Genomic DNA, 14564 nt, shown 5'->3' on the forward strand with positions numbered 1-14564 from the left:
ATCATTTTAATTTGTTTTGGTAGATACTTCCGGCTTCAGTTGATTGGTCCATTTAGTAAATAGGAAGTAAAACCCGCTAGCCGCGTTTGTGATTGGTCCGTTTTGTAAAGAGCAATTGCACCATCAGTGGTTCCGCCCTCTGCATATTAGCAGGAGGATTGCACGCTGACATCTGCGAGACGCGTATTTATAAATTATTATTACCAGGTGCGTAGCTTTCTTTGCAAACATTACTCATTTAACCCATGTAATCGAAACTCTACGTGTGCGCGTTTGTACTAGTTCCTTCGTTGGTTTAAATAGGTCAGCGTTACTTAGCTAACGAGATGATTGATAATTCTAACAGTCTTAGGTTCAATCTACGTTCAGAACTATATTTTTGCAATAGTTCTGAGGTGTTCAAAGAGTGACGCAATTGCAAGAAGCATCAAAGAATTCCAGTGTACACGTGTATTTATTGGTGTTACTGAATGTTGATGTAGTGAATGTGTTATACATATGGATATGTGCGTTCTAGTTGGAGGAGGGGACTTTTGAGTCGTAAACATGTCGAGCAAAAGGGCCAAGGGCAAGAACACCAAGAAGCGCCCCCAGCGAGCCACCTCCAACGTGTTTGCCATGTTCGACCAGTCCCAGATCCAGGAGTTCAAAGAGGCCTTTAACATGATTGACCAAAACAGAGACGGCTTCATTGACAAGGAGGACCTACACGACATGTTGGCCTCTCTAGGTAGAACGTCAACACAAAAACAACTGGACTTTATGACTAGTTAAAGCATTGTTGCTTTTCTACAGGTAAAAATCCCACTGAAGACTATCTTGAGGCCATGATGAACGAAGCCCCGGGTCCAATCAACTTCACCATGTTCCTCACCATGTTTGGGGAGAAGCTGAACGGCACCGACCCGGAGGACGTCATCCGCAATGCCTTTGCTTGCTTTGACGAGGAAGGCACAGGTAAGTGTCTTCCAATACCACATTATGTAAAGCTCTGAGTAGCCCCCTAGTGGAGACTTGAGAGGGTTGCAAAAAAAGGGGGTCAGTGCTGATCACGTAAAGGGCAACTCATTTCTTTAGCGGCAACCCACCAGAAATCACATAAATGAGAATTCGATTAGGTAACCTTGTAAACCTGATGCTATCGTAAAACCTTGATTATATGGAGGTGATGAGTATCATCTCAGTATTCCTAACAGTTCTACTAGTGTAAAATATATTTAATACAGTAGGTATTTTAAAAGTTATACTGTCATCTAGTGGTGTTGACAATGTATTGCTGCCCTTAATAAGCTTTGTGATGTGTTTAAGTTCATAGTAATAGAGCTTATATTATGTCCCTCCACATATGGCCAAAGACAGACAAGGTCGCCGGTCACTTTCAAACAATTTATTGGACAAAATAACAAAACACAAGCATATATTCTCACATGACAAGAAATTGCTTTGTGTAACCAGTATGAAGTACCTGAAACAGCAACCTGGCTAAAAGATCAAGAGAACATTTATTGTAGGAGGGGGGGAAAAAATATCAACACTGTAGAATATCAGCAAAATTTAAAGTCTTAAAGGTATCTAATATTTGCTGTTAAAAAATATTTTTGATTTACATAGGGCACTCAAGTATCTCAGGTGTAAGGTATTTTTTTTTTAGAACAAGCATCTATGTTTTATATTTATTTAAACTCGATTTTAGTTCCTATACAGTAATGTTATCTTTTGGTTGTCATCTGCTGGTGGAAATGTTGCCTGTCTTGAACAAACAACTTCTTGTGATTAACAAAGGTGGTTAGTTGTAAATGTATGGTATAACACTACAGTGGTGCTTTGCTATACAAGTGACCCAATTTAATAGATTTTTTTGGGATACAAACCGGCACTAGAAACATTTCTTTGTCTCAATTTGAGCACAAACTTGAGATACGATCAGCATATGATGGCAGTGATTTCAACTCAGTTTATAATAAACCACACTGGCAAAAATTGAACAAAAACAGATTTTTTTAAACTGTTCAATGTATCTATCAATTTTAGTTTATCGTCAAACTAAACATAAAAATAAATTAAACATAAAAAAAAAATCACAACGTGTTGCTGTAAGAACGTTTGTTTAGGTTAATGTAAGAACCATGCAAAGCACCAGACATGCTAACTGTAAGCAACAATGCTCAGTTTTGGTTATGTGTATCTGAAAACAAACGGTGGAGCAAAACATTTGGACAAATTATACAAAAGGTAAATGTTCTTTACACTGTATGAAGAATGACTAATGTCTAATTTTACAATGTCGTACGAGTCACTGTAAAATTTAGGATTTCTGGAATTTCCATTTATTTCAATGGGTAAACATCATTTGAGCTACAAGTGTTTTAAGTTATGCCTGAACAAATTAAACATGTATAAAGGTACCAATGAATTAATTCTATAGAGGTGGAAATGTAGTAGAGTAAAAATGAAAGTTCCCAGAATTATCAAGAAAGAAGTACAGATACAAGAAAGTCATGCTGAACAACAGAAAAAAAAAAAAGAATGTTCCAGTTGTAACAAGGTGTTTTCTTATGGCTAATGCAGGTATGATCCAGGAGGAACAGCTGCGTGAGCTGCTGACCACCATGGGTGACAGGTTCACAGACGAGGAGGTGGACGAGCTCTTCCGAGAGGCGCCCATCGACAAGAAAGGCAACTTTAACTACATGGCGTTCACTCGTATCCTCAAACACGGCGCCAAGGAAAAGGACGATTAACTCCTGACTGACCAACCAACCACTGAAAGAGTTCTTCTGTGTATCGTTATGTGTTTGTTTTGTATAGCCCACTAGTAGGTTGTGTTGCAGCTGCTTCCTGCTCATTTGCACATCATTAAAAAGCTGTATAAACTTGAACATATGCACTATGTTAAAAACGGCACATTGCTTTGACTGATTATTAGTAGTGAGTGATCGCTTCTTGATACAAGAAGCCTTTAGACTCAACACAGAATGTAATATTGCCACACTGAAACAAACAAGATTTTTTTTCTCTTTCAGGGCTTAAACTGTCACAATAATACAACAATTAATTTATACATGGCATGTTTTCGGTTTCATTTCATGTATTTATTTTTTTATTTATTTTCACTGCTGAATTTAACACCCGAATTTTCCATTAAAATAAAGGGTTAGGATTATTGACTTATTTTTGTCCAGCTGCAAACTTTTGCCCTTTCAAGTGATACTGTAGACCGTTTTTCATTAAAAATGAATAAATTATATTATAAATTTCAAAAACGTGCAAATAAATGTGTTCTTAATGACCAGCAGTACGTTTTACATATAATTGTAGATCTAGTTATCATTAAATGATATTACATGATGGGTGGAATTCCTCCGGAGGTTGCCATGTCAGAGACAGGCAGCAGGAGGAGTGTGTTTTGCTGCATTACCATTATGCCTCTAAAGCTCCCACAGGTACATGCGGAAAATTACAGTAAATGTTTTTAAGTATAGGTAAATTACTAGGCATTTAGCTTCTCCAAAAGAAAAAGCAGTGTTTTTTTACTTATTCCCCCCCACAATTGCAGGGGCCTCATCTATGCCGAATTTATGTCATATGAACCATAGTATCTTCACACATGACTTAAACAAGACGTTTTCACATATTTGCAACAATTTGGGTGATTAATTAACATATGATCATATTTAGTGTTATCTCAAGCTTTTGAATCATTTTAGGACTGAATCTAAAAAAGTTTAGCGGTGTATTAAACTGAGCATTTCTCGCACCCATTTCCCTACCCGCCTAAATATTTACTGCTCAGAGGCTGAAATTCTGATGATGAAAAATAAAGTGAATGATCAATTGAAAGTCAAAAAATAACTATTGACTAATTTTATCAATTGATTAATCATTGCATCTTGGACATAATTTAACAGAATTAACGGGCAAATGTCATATTTTTTTTGCCTCAAATGAATGAACATTGTATTGTCCTTCTGCCGCCTTAGCAGACGTGTATGCACATAGACAATTAGACAGCTCAGCTCCTCGCAGAGGATAAATAATGTATAACTGCGAATAATATTAAACTGAATGTCTAAATGTTTTTATTCATTGTTGTAGGTTTGTTATTATATTAGCATTAGATTTAAGCCAGCAAAGTAAAGGTTAAGCGTGAATGTTTTTGTAATTTTAGTAGAGTAAGATGAGTTTGTTGCCACTATATAGCATGTGTTATAGCAAGGTTGCGCTTACAAGTCAAAGCATAAAAATCATCTTAATGTCGGCTCATACTGTATCTCAAACAACTCGAAAGCCGGGTCACTTGTATCTCAAGTCACTGCAGTAATAAATAAAGATAATGGAGGTTCTCTCTGTACATACAGTAGCATAATAATTGCTCACAGAGCTGTAACTATAAATATTTCTTCAATCCGCCAGGGCCAGATTTTTAGACTGGACCTTTGTCAGGTGGTCAGATATGCAGGCCTCTAGCTTGTCACACTGGGCCAAGAAGTCCTGATGTGAGAACATCTTGTGAGTAACAAGACAACCCCCCCTGCGGTTCATTGACTAGCAGAGAGACAACCACTCACCTGCACAGTTTTCACAAGGCCCTTTTTTTTCTGACGACAGTCGTTGAAGTTCTCTGGAACGCTCTGAGAGGACAAATAGGCACACTTACAACACTTTAGACACAATTCAAAATTGGACACACATTTTGAAGAAGTTGTGGTAGCTTAGATGACAGCAAATGTCCAAATAAGAATCATTGTGGCAAATAGTAAGCAAGCCAATCAAAATGATTACTCAAAACAACTAGAATAACATATTGCACACTAAACCAAACTACTTTAGCTTTGCCTAACAAATGACTGTGACCGTAATGCTATAACATAATACAACATACCATAGATTGGTTAACAAAACTAGCATTGACAGTAATTATAAATCTATATTCAGTATGCCAAAAAATATTATAAGCTTGGAGCGCTGCCATACTTTTCCTGCCCTTCTGCCAGGCTAAGCCTCTCCCAACATTTGACGATTAAGATTGCACTCAATTGTAACTCTGCACCACCACACTCTGCTTGTCTTTTGCCCCCCCAACAAACATGCTGCAGATTGAGGTTTTCTTAATACAAAACACTTCACAAAAATGTTGTTGTGCTGGGTAAACACTAACACATTAAAATTATTTCCATTCATTTCACGGAGGTAAAATGGTTTGAGATAAAAGTGAAGACTTAACAATGCTTTAACTGCCCGAATTAAACTGACAAGGCAATACAGTACTCTTTTTTTCATGGCTCCTAGAGTAAGGATGAAAAAGATTACCAGAGCATCAATTTGTTCCAGGATCTTCATAAACTGTTCTGCTGCGACTTTCACCCTGTGGTCCAGTTTGCCCAGTGCATCAGCCTGAAGGTCTTTGGCCAGGAAGCCCTGATTACATCCCCAAAATTAAAGTACAACAAAAAACATATTTTGCAGTAAATGAGCAAACGGGATCAAAGAAAAGACAAATGAACGTACATTCTTGAGTCCAGTCAGCTCCCCATCAACCTTCTCTAGCTTTTTTGCCGTCTGCTCCATTGATTTCTCAATGTCTTTCAGCTTTTTCAGCTCAGCTTCCTCCTCTGGACTGTTCTGTTGGAAGAATCTGCTTTTGTTCAATTCAAATAATACACACACTCATGCACAAAGTTTGAAGGACTCACCCTCTTTCCAATCATCATAAGCTTGCATCCATCCTTTATCCCATAGCTGGACAGTGTCTGCTCCATGTCCTTTAGCGACTTCCCTAGCAAGGCAGCAGAATTCCAATGAGAGGAAACAATCAAACCAACAGCCTCCCACAAGCGACTCTTACCCTTGAATATGAGCTTTTGTGAGGCTGGGGGGACTCCGGTGACCTGACTGAGACATTCTGACAAGTCTTTGACAGTGGGATTCTTGCCATCCTCGTGACTGGTCACCGTGATGCTGTGCTTCGCAGAACCTGAAGTGGTGAATTGAAAATAATGATATAAGCCTATCAGTGCATTCTTTCATAAGCGTGTGTCCATGTTTGGAGGAGCCGGGAGTTGAACGCGAACCAATCACAAGAATTATACAGCATTTCTATAAGATTTAATTTGCAAAAGGCGGGCTTCGTGCTTGGGAGTTGATGGCAGACAATTTTAGGCCACATACAGGCAAATCAGTCACATTCAATCCTCTGAACAATTTTGAGTCTCCAATGAAATTGCACGTTTTTCTTATGCGGGAGGTAGCTGGAGTACTCGCAAAAGAACAACGTAGGCACGGAGAGAACATGCAAACTCCACACAGGAAAACCAGAACCAAACATGACCAACCAGAATCACTCACTGCACGAAAGCATAGAGCAAAAGTTTCATTCCTATTCGCATTTATGCCCTTTAAATGGTTGCCATTGCAAACACGCTAGCACAGCATTTATTTCCACCGACTGTTATTCACCCTCAACATTGAGAAATTATTTCTTTTGAATACGTTATAATAATTTTAATGATATAATATTACCGTAAGCGACTATCACGGCGATCCCTGGTGCTGACATTCTCAAATATTGTGTTCTACATGAATCGCGTCATGAATAACTTTACTAAAAGCTAATAGCAACCTAACTACTTCCGGGGTAACGCCAGAAGTAGTTTATTACTGTAAATCGCAATTGAAGATAGCGTGATCGTATTTAAACGACATCTATAGCATCTATTTAATCAATATTATGCTTATAAAACGTAATCATTGAATAATAAATACAACTGATAAAAAATAATGAATAATCACAAAAATACAGTCTCATAGCTAACATTTGTGAAATATCGCGAGAATACCATTGACCGTACCCATGCTTTTTCTTTTCTTTTCAAAACCTTCTTCATTCATTCATTCATTCATTCATTCATTCATTCACCGGCTAAGTCTCCCATGGCATTTGGAAGGCAGAACACAATCGTGGTCATATGCAAATCAGCCGTGATCGTATAGTGGTTAGTACTCTGCGTTGTGGCCGCAGCAACCCCGGTTCAAGTCCGGGTCACGGCAGGATGATCTCTTCCATTTATTTTTAAATTAAATCACCCCGTACTAATGCAATGTGACTAGCATTTATTTTAACATTGTCTCACATTCGCCCCATCAAAGAAATCTGTAGGCTTGTTTTATTTCCACAGTGTAGTCTGGCTATTACGGAGCCGTACCTGCATTTTCTTTGTTTTTTTTTCTTCAAAATTCAGCATATGAATATAGGAGAAGTAATAAAAAATAGTAAGAAAAACAGCATATTGAAAACGTTAATATTGGACTGTGCAGTACAGCAATTGTCGACATTATCACTGCCGCTGCGCTAGGAGGCGGTAGCTTCAATACTCTGAGCAGACAAATCATCGAAGAACAAAGATTATGTTGTGTATCCAGAAGTAGGCTTGTCCTCCTTGTGCGTTGCACGTGGGTATGTATTTTCTTTTGAATTTCGCTACCCATTTTACATTGTTTTACACCATACATTTCAAAACTATAGATTTGTTGTGGTTTTGTGTTCGGCCAGCGTGCAATCCTTAAATTTCTTTCATTAGGTTGCAATGTCATACATGACCACACGAGTGGTTCGAGTGAGCACTATTCTCAAGGATTCTGTATTTTTAGGTTAGAAAACGTATCCACTCTTGTGTAAACGACAACAGTCCTATTCCTTTGTTTCCTCCTGTTTTGTTCGAGTTGTGCATGTTGCTGCTCGTTTGCTTCAAACGGCCACTGTAGTACAAGACCAACGTTGACTGAAATCGATTTCACATCGCTTCAAAAAGGTTTTAGACTGGCAAGATGAGCTTATGAGTTTCAGGCTTTAATTGATATGGTTACACGCCTGGTCTTTGACTGCGTTAGTCATTGTGGAGCTCAAATTCACATTTTGAACTAACTGTGCACTTAAAATGAATATAATTACCATGTTGACTGCTGCATTCAACAATATTAACGTGTTTGTCATTGAAGTGTAGTTAAGGTGGACACTCCTTGACATCCCAAGGTGACGCCGTCAGGCTTCAACTGTCATCTAATTTGACCAAATGATTTTATAAGGTAAATAGATTTTCTAATGATATTGTTGTCAGTTATCACAGAACTAAGATGGATGGTGTACTCATTTAAAGGATGCTGGAAAAGACCAATGTCAAAAACCCCCATAAAGGAGGTAATAATAAGAGAGGCCAGAAAGTAAGCTTTGGAGGTGAGAGGAAGAGGAAAAAAACTGAAGCTCAATCAAGGCCAGTAGGAGATGGTGGAAAAAAGCGCCTCGATGCACTGAGTGTTGGTTATTTTCGGCGAGTTGCGGAGAGATTAAACGAAGAGTTTGAAGATGCTGAGGAGAGAGGTAAGATTGAAGTGATGCTAATGATTAAAAAGTGAATGTACTGTTTAAAAATTGTCTGATTTCTATGGTTAACGCTGTTTGCTGTTGCTGTTTTTTTCTGCAGATATGTTTGTGGAAAATGTCCTGAGTGAAGTCAAAGGTAACGCAATCATGGTGGCAATGGATCGCACTGCAAGCATCACACTGCAGCGCCTGCTCCCACTGTCAAGTCTTGATCAGGTGGCAAAAGTCATGGCTGAGCTAGGTGGAGAATCAGGGTTAGACTTTAAGGCCGTCTCTTGTGATCGTTGTGGTGGCCATGTCTTGGAGAGCGCCGTCAGACAGGTGTCCAGGTTGACAGGTATGTTCAATTGTTTTATTTAAGCGGATCTTATCATTGTATAATGCGATGGTTCCACAAGGTCCATGCATATATAATTTTTTAGGACATCTTACAAAAAAGTTCCCACAAACAAGTCTGTGAGTGATTGCCACTCACTCCATAAAATGGTTGATGATTGTGCAAAAAATTACATGTCAACTCACTTCAGCATGGTACTTAGCACATGGTGGGGCCAATGTAATACTCTCATAAATCATATGGAAGATTCATAAATAACAGTTATGACCTGAGCACAAAAACAATCCATAAACGATTTCTTTTGGTGAAAATAACATTGTACTTACAAAAAAAATCAACATATATGTGAATTTTGAATGTCAAACCTTAATTCCTTCATGTGCTAACCTCTTTTTTGTGAAAGTATGGACGATGCATTTAGCAGTTCGATTCCTAGTATTTACTGGAGTGAAGGCCACCCAATGAAGAAATATGGTAATAATAATTAAACATGTAGAGTGCTAACCTTTAATTATGTTGATTCTTCTGCTCTTTATAAAAAGATGATGATAATGATGACCAGAATGAAGTTCTGGAGGTCCAGGTATTGTCATTAAGTCGAGTTGTGAGAGAAAACTGCGCAGAGCTCATCAAACATGTTTATGGCTCTCACGTCGTGCGCACACTTTTGCATGTGCTGGTCGGCTGTGTGGGACCTCCCCGCACTGAGTCACGTCCAGGTAAACACACACACACACACACACACACACACACCCACACACACTCTCATGCACCTTTCATTTGTGTTGATATAATGTTTGCCACCTGTTGTTTGTTTTACAAGGTGCAAAAGACCGCAATATTTCTCCTCAGCTGACTGACTTTGAAATTCCCACGTCTTTTTGGTATGAGCTGAAAAGCCTCACTGACACGTTAATGGACAATGTTAAACGTAAGTCTTCTATACATGCTTCCCTGATATTTGCTTTATCAAAGAGTCTCTGACTGTATTTCTCTCCGCATGTAAACGTTGGTCTGAGCGCACTGGCATTTAAGCTATATTAGGTAAATAAACCTTATGATCTAAAAAATAAAAAAGTCAATTTCTTTCACACACAAGCTGCACCTATTAAACAGTTTGCATATTCTACTCGTGGGGAAAACTTCAGCCTGGCGTTGGCAATAGTGTAAACCTAGGATGTCAGGAGGAAACACAGTCAACCAACTAAATTTGACTCCAGCGGTTCCATACAGCAGAGGGAATCAATCTGCTGTATAGATCCATAATGCTGTAAAAGTTTTTTGAATTCATTCACTCAAAATATTTGGCTTGACACAGGATCACTCAGGCTCTACTTGAACTATTATCTATCCAACAAACGAAACACTAGACTTTCAAAGTAGGCAAACTGCATACAAGTACAAGAAAAAAAGGAACTGCACATCTCACTGCAGGTGATGTGGAAACAGCACAAAGTAGTTAGTGTCACAACAACTTATGCAGACAAATTACATGATTTGTTTTTTCCATGATGGGGTGGGCAATTGTCCTGAGCAGAATTATGAATACTTGACATTTCAGCATGGGAGCTCATCAATCAACTGGATTCTATCTATCTTTTTTAATTATTATTATTCTTTTTCTTCTTCCAATGCTGTATGTCTTTCTAGTAAGCATCACAGACACAGTTGCCAGTGCAGTGTTCCAGACCATGTTGACTGTGTGTCACAGGAAACGGCCCAAACTTTGTAAACAGCTCATCAAGCGCATCATGCAATACTTGACAAGTTGCCCCGCTGCACCAGGAGTGAGGTTGATCTTGAATTTTATCCTTATAGCCACAGAATGAAAGGGAAGCATTTTCTTACTTTGTGTGTGAGTGTGTGTTTTTTTTCCCCCCAATGTTTTGTAGTCCGCTTCTGGTTTTCCTCAAAGACCAGGCTGCCAGCCGGCTTATTGAGACCATTATTCGACTCTCATCCAAATGTCTACTCCGAGACCTTTACAAGAATCACCTCAAGGGTCACCTTGTTGACCTTGCGCTTCATCCAATCGCTAACTTCCCCATACAGAGGCTGACAGCGGTCTCAGCGAAATACAAACTGGTGGGCTGCAAATGAAAATCCAAATTGTGTAACTGAAAGCATGACTGAGGCCTTTCTCTGTCTCTGATTGAAGTTCTTGAAGTTGTTCGATGAGTTAGTCCAAGGCGCGGAGGCCATCTTGGGTGCAGAGCACATGGGTGTAATTGTGCAGTTGGCGGAAAGCTGTGCAGAAGGTGAAGCGCGGCAAGGAGAATTGATGCAGTGTCTACTCAGTGTGAGTTTGAACATTTTGCTTTCTGCCTAAGCATTCTATCAGCAGGTGAATAGTACAGCCAATTTGTTTTTGCAAATGGAACTGTTGTGTGTTGTCTCAGGCATTCCACTGTGCAGAGCCTGGCTCCCGGCAGGCTCACTGCCTCCCTCTCTTCATGTCTCTCCAAACTTACGAAGTGTACTACCACTGTGACACAGCAGAGGGCAGTGCGCTAACAGAGGTGAGCAGCCATGTTTCAGAGGAGCCATTCAGGTCACCAGTGTAAACCTGCGCCACAAATGAATGACAGAATTAGCCTTTGGGCATTTTTACTTTGAATACATGTCAGACGCGCAGAAGGTTCCAATATGGCTTGTGTTCTAGGTTCCTCTGTCATCCATCTGTTACCACGGCTCCCGGCTGGTGCAGGCACTAGCCAGGTTCCAGGAGCGCCACATTCTCCTCAGCAGTCTGCGCACGCTGACCTCAGCAGACCTCTTGACTCTGGCGTCTGACCCCGCTGGCAGCCACGTCCTTCAGACTCTCATCACCACATCCAGCGATAAGGGAAGAGGCAAGATCCTCAAGAGACTGGAGGTACATACAGTTAAAGCACTTTACCATTCTTCACTTAATACATTCTGTGCATAATATTTTTTTACAGCTCCAAACATTCTGAACGATCATTTTACTTATTCAAGGATTTATTTATTTCCACCCAGGGTCAGTACGTTCAAGTGGCATGCTCCAAATTGGGTAGTCGAGTACTAGAGGCCATATGGAACAGCGCATCCGTCAGTCAGAAGCAAACCATTGCACAAGAGCTTGGTAATATAATTGTGGCATATTTTGGGGATTTTTTCACTTTTCCTTGTACAGTACGTCATGAGCTTCTCTCTTCTCACTTTCAGTGCCAAGTGAAAGCCAGCTGAGGTCAGACCAGTATGCTCGCCATGTATGGGCCAAATTTGCTCTTTCCCAGTTTGTCAACAGGCGAGCCAACTGGCAGGAGTTTCAAACTGGCGAGTCAAAGAAGCGCAAGCTTTTTAGTGATATTCTTTAGTCTATGTTTTGGTATTTGTCCTTTTTTATTGTTTGAGTCAAGCGTTTGAAAAATGACTGCATCAATATTGTTCCTTTTTTCATGTTTAAATTCAAATACAAACAAATGAAGATCAATGTTGTTATCATTTGAAATGACATTCTCGAATAGGCTGATGTTTTTTGTTTGTTTTAAATTTCTTTGTCTTCTGAAACAAACACTAATATTACCACTGATAATATATTAACAATGTTTAAAATGTACCTCCATTGCTTAGAAGAAAAAATAAATATGATTTATCTAGAAAACTGCATCTAAATGCAATTTTACTTTCACTGGTTGTAAAACTTATAGCTAGGTAAAAAATGTTTTGCAGGCCAGACCCAAACCTGATTTCCACCACTTTTTTTGAATCAAGGACTCACTTAAATTGAATCTTTTAGGCAATATGTCGTAGGCTACAAAATCCAAAGAACAAACCAAATGCAACATGCTACGATCCAAATAAATTTCACACACAAAAAAAAAAGAGAAGAAATAGTATCAGGTTACAATGCCATTTGGAGGGTTATGGGTCAGCTAGATAGGTGGTGCTCAATCATTCGCAGGGGTCTATAAGTAGACGGGAGGAATATGGTTATGACCATGACTATTAATGACTTTAAAAAGCTTAAAAATATTTTGTAGCTTTGGTTCCACTTGGACACTTGACGTTTGTAAATAAAAATGCTTGAACGCATCTACTAAGCACTTATTATTCCACCAAATGCGAGGAAAACGTCAAACGACTTCCCTCCATGGTCAAACGTACCTGGAGCCACTGCAGTCTTTTAATTCTGGGCCTTGCACATAGCGTACTATATTGTTGTGGAAAATTGATTAATTTGAGCTCAGGGTCAAATTGTTCAGTAAAACATGACATGAACACAATAAGTGGAATTATCTCATTGAAATGGGTTATGGAATTAATCATTTAATCTAATTAGATGATTCACCTTGCCTTGATGATTCCCACGGTTTGGATAAGCATGAATAACTCACCTAGAAGTCAGAATGAGCAGCGTTCTGCATTTGTGAAAGTCAACTTCTCTATACAGTACAGACACACTGTTGTTTATTCCACATGAATTATATGAATTAAACGAGTGATGCGCTTTGAAGCCTCAGTGAAACCTCAATGTGTTTTTATCTGAAGTGTGATGCAGTTGAGCCCAGTTCAAAATGACATGAGGCAGTTGGGCTTCATTTATTTACTAGATTCATTTGTTAGCTGTGCTTTATACCGGTGTTTACACCATTTTTTTTGTACTGCGAGGCTAGCACATTCTATTTGCAGACCAGCTACACATTGTAGCTTTTATTATTATTGCTTATAGTATTGATTTCATTATCATTGCTTTTAAATTGTCATTTTTAAAACATTGGTACTACAAACAAAGCTACATTTAACATTTTAACAATTAAATGCATTTTATTAATATAGACAGTAAATGTAAAAAAAAAAAAAAATCTTTGGGCATTTGCTTCCTCGGTTCAATCATGTTTGATTTCATATAAACTAAGGATTTCTACAGGTTATCTGATTCTTTTGATGATATTATTGACTATAGATTACGTTGAGGAATGTTGTCCTTAAACCTTTCTCTCACCGTTGTTTACAAAGAGGTCAACCTTGCACCATCTTTGCTTGGGAATGAGTGATTCGATGAAGGTCTTTATTTATTTTTTTACCCAATCAAGCTACAGTAGTCTGTTCACTTGGAGGATATTCCAAGCAAATGTTTGATGAGCATTCCTCAACTTTCTTAGTCTTTTTTGCAGCAAATTCTAAGTCAAACAATAAAGTTGATCAGTTGAATATTATTAATCCTATACTGCATATCATATAACTTCAATGAAATTGGGTTTGTAGCACAGTAACTGTATTTTCCTTAAAAAAACAAAACAAAAACAAAAAAACAGGCAGAAAGTCAAGCAACCACGAAGCAGGGGACTTTTGTTATGTTATATTATGTCGTGATAATTGAACTTAAACCTGATACTTTCTTAGCAACCGTCATTGTTGATTTTTGTTTTTGCTTATGATATCAACCGTGCCTAATAAATAGCTTCCTCTGCCTCAACTTTGGGGCTTGTTTGTTTCCCGTACTTGTTTGAATGATAGGAAACCATTATCTTTGACCAAACACCAAAATCGAATGACCGAATCGAATTGCCTTCATTAGGCTGAGACTTTTTCTTTCCCCCAGTGTGACACCATATATTTCTTTTATCTCAACCGTTCCTATTCATGCCCAATTTTCAGTAGTGGTGTATTATAGTCAGTAGTCACCAACGCTCCTACACCCACTCCTCAGTGAAATCCCTCCTTGATTTTGCATAAAGATCACTGAAAATAATCCATCTTTGGTTGCAAGTCAGAAATAATTCAAAATGCATTCACTGGCAAACAATTGACACCTTTTGTCTTCAGAGCGGTCTGTCTTTCTTCCCTTGAAGTCATTTTCATCCCCACCAGAAAAATTACAGC

General features: G+C 38.7%; 3 protein-coding genes and 1 non-coding gene across 5 annotated transcripts; 3 read left to right on the forward strand and 1 right to left on the reverse strand.

The window, feature by feature from the left end:
• The first annotated feature begins 84 nt into the window (after positions 1-84).
• Positions 85-4351, forward strand: myl12.2 (myosin, light chain 12, genome duplicate 2). The gene is made up of 4 exons (XM_088429028.1): positions 85-207; positions 518-730; positions 796-957; positions 2569-4351. The coding sequence occupies exons 2-4, from the start codon at positions 547-549 to the stop codon at positions 2739-2741; spliced, it is 519 nt and encodes a 172-aa protein (XP_088285154.1). The 5' UTR covers positions 85-207; positions 518-546; the 3' UTR covers positions 2742-4351.
• Positions 1373-6633, reverse strand: bag1 (BAG cochaperone 1). The gene is made up of 7 exons (XM_088429026.1): positions 6520-6633; positions 5846-5974; positions 5694-5776; positions 5509-5622; positions 5311-5418; positions 4569-4631; positions 1373-4491 (listed from the first exon to the last, which is right to left on the reverse strand). The coding sequence occupies exons 1-7, from the start codon at positions 6554-6556 to the stop codon at positions 4402-4404; spliced, it is 624 nt and encodes a 207-aa protein (XP_088285152.1). The 5' UTR covers positions 6557-6633; the 3' UTR covers positions 1373-4401.
• A 342-nt stretch (positions 6634-6975) lies between these two features.
• On the forward strand, positions 6976-7047 carry trnah-gug (transfer RNA histidin (anticodon GUG)). Its single transcript has one exon. It is a non-coding gene; the product is annotated as a tRNA-His (tRNA).
• A 327-nt stretch (positions 7048-7374) lies between these two features.
• Positions 7375-14157, forward strand: nop9 (NOP9 nucleolar protein). 2 transcript variants are annotated; one of them, XM_088430524.1, is made up of 13 exons: positions 7375-7453; positions 7996-8082; positions 8154-8374; positions 8478-8714; positions 9257-9433; positions 9538-9645; positions 10365-10506; positions 10607-10799; positions 10873-11013; positions 11114-11233; positions 11377-11589; positions 11715-11820; positions 11904-14157. In XM_088430524.1, the coding sequence occupies exons 3-13, from the start codon at positions 8155-8157 to the stop codon at positions 12053-12055; spliced, it is 1809 nt and encodes a 602-aa protein (XP_088286650.1). In that variant the 5' UTR covers positions 7375-7453; positions 7996-8082; position 8154; the 3' UTR covers positions 12056-14157. The 2 variants fall into 2 exon arrangements, with proteins under 2 accessions (XP_088286650.1, XP_088286651.1); XM_088430525.1 differs by having other exon boundaries at positions 7416-7453; positions 8001-8082.
• The last annotated feature ends 407 nt before the right edge of the window (positions 14158-14564 follow it).

This window comes from Hippichthys cyanospilos, chromosome 12, assembly GCF_059441005.1.
Source record: "Hippichthys cyanospilos isolate Australia breed blue-spotted pipefish chromosome 12, RoL_Hcya_1.0, whole genome shotgun sequence".
Lineage (NCBI taxonomy): Eukaryota > Metazoa > Chordata > Actinopteri > Syngnathiformes > Syngnathidae > Hippichthys > Hippichthys cyanospilos.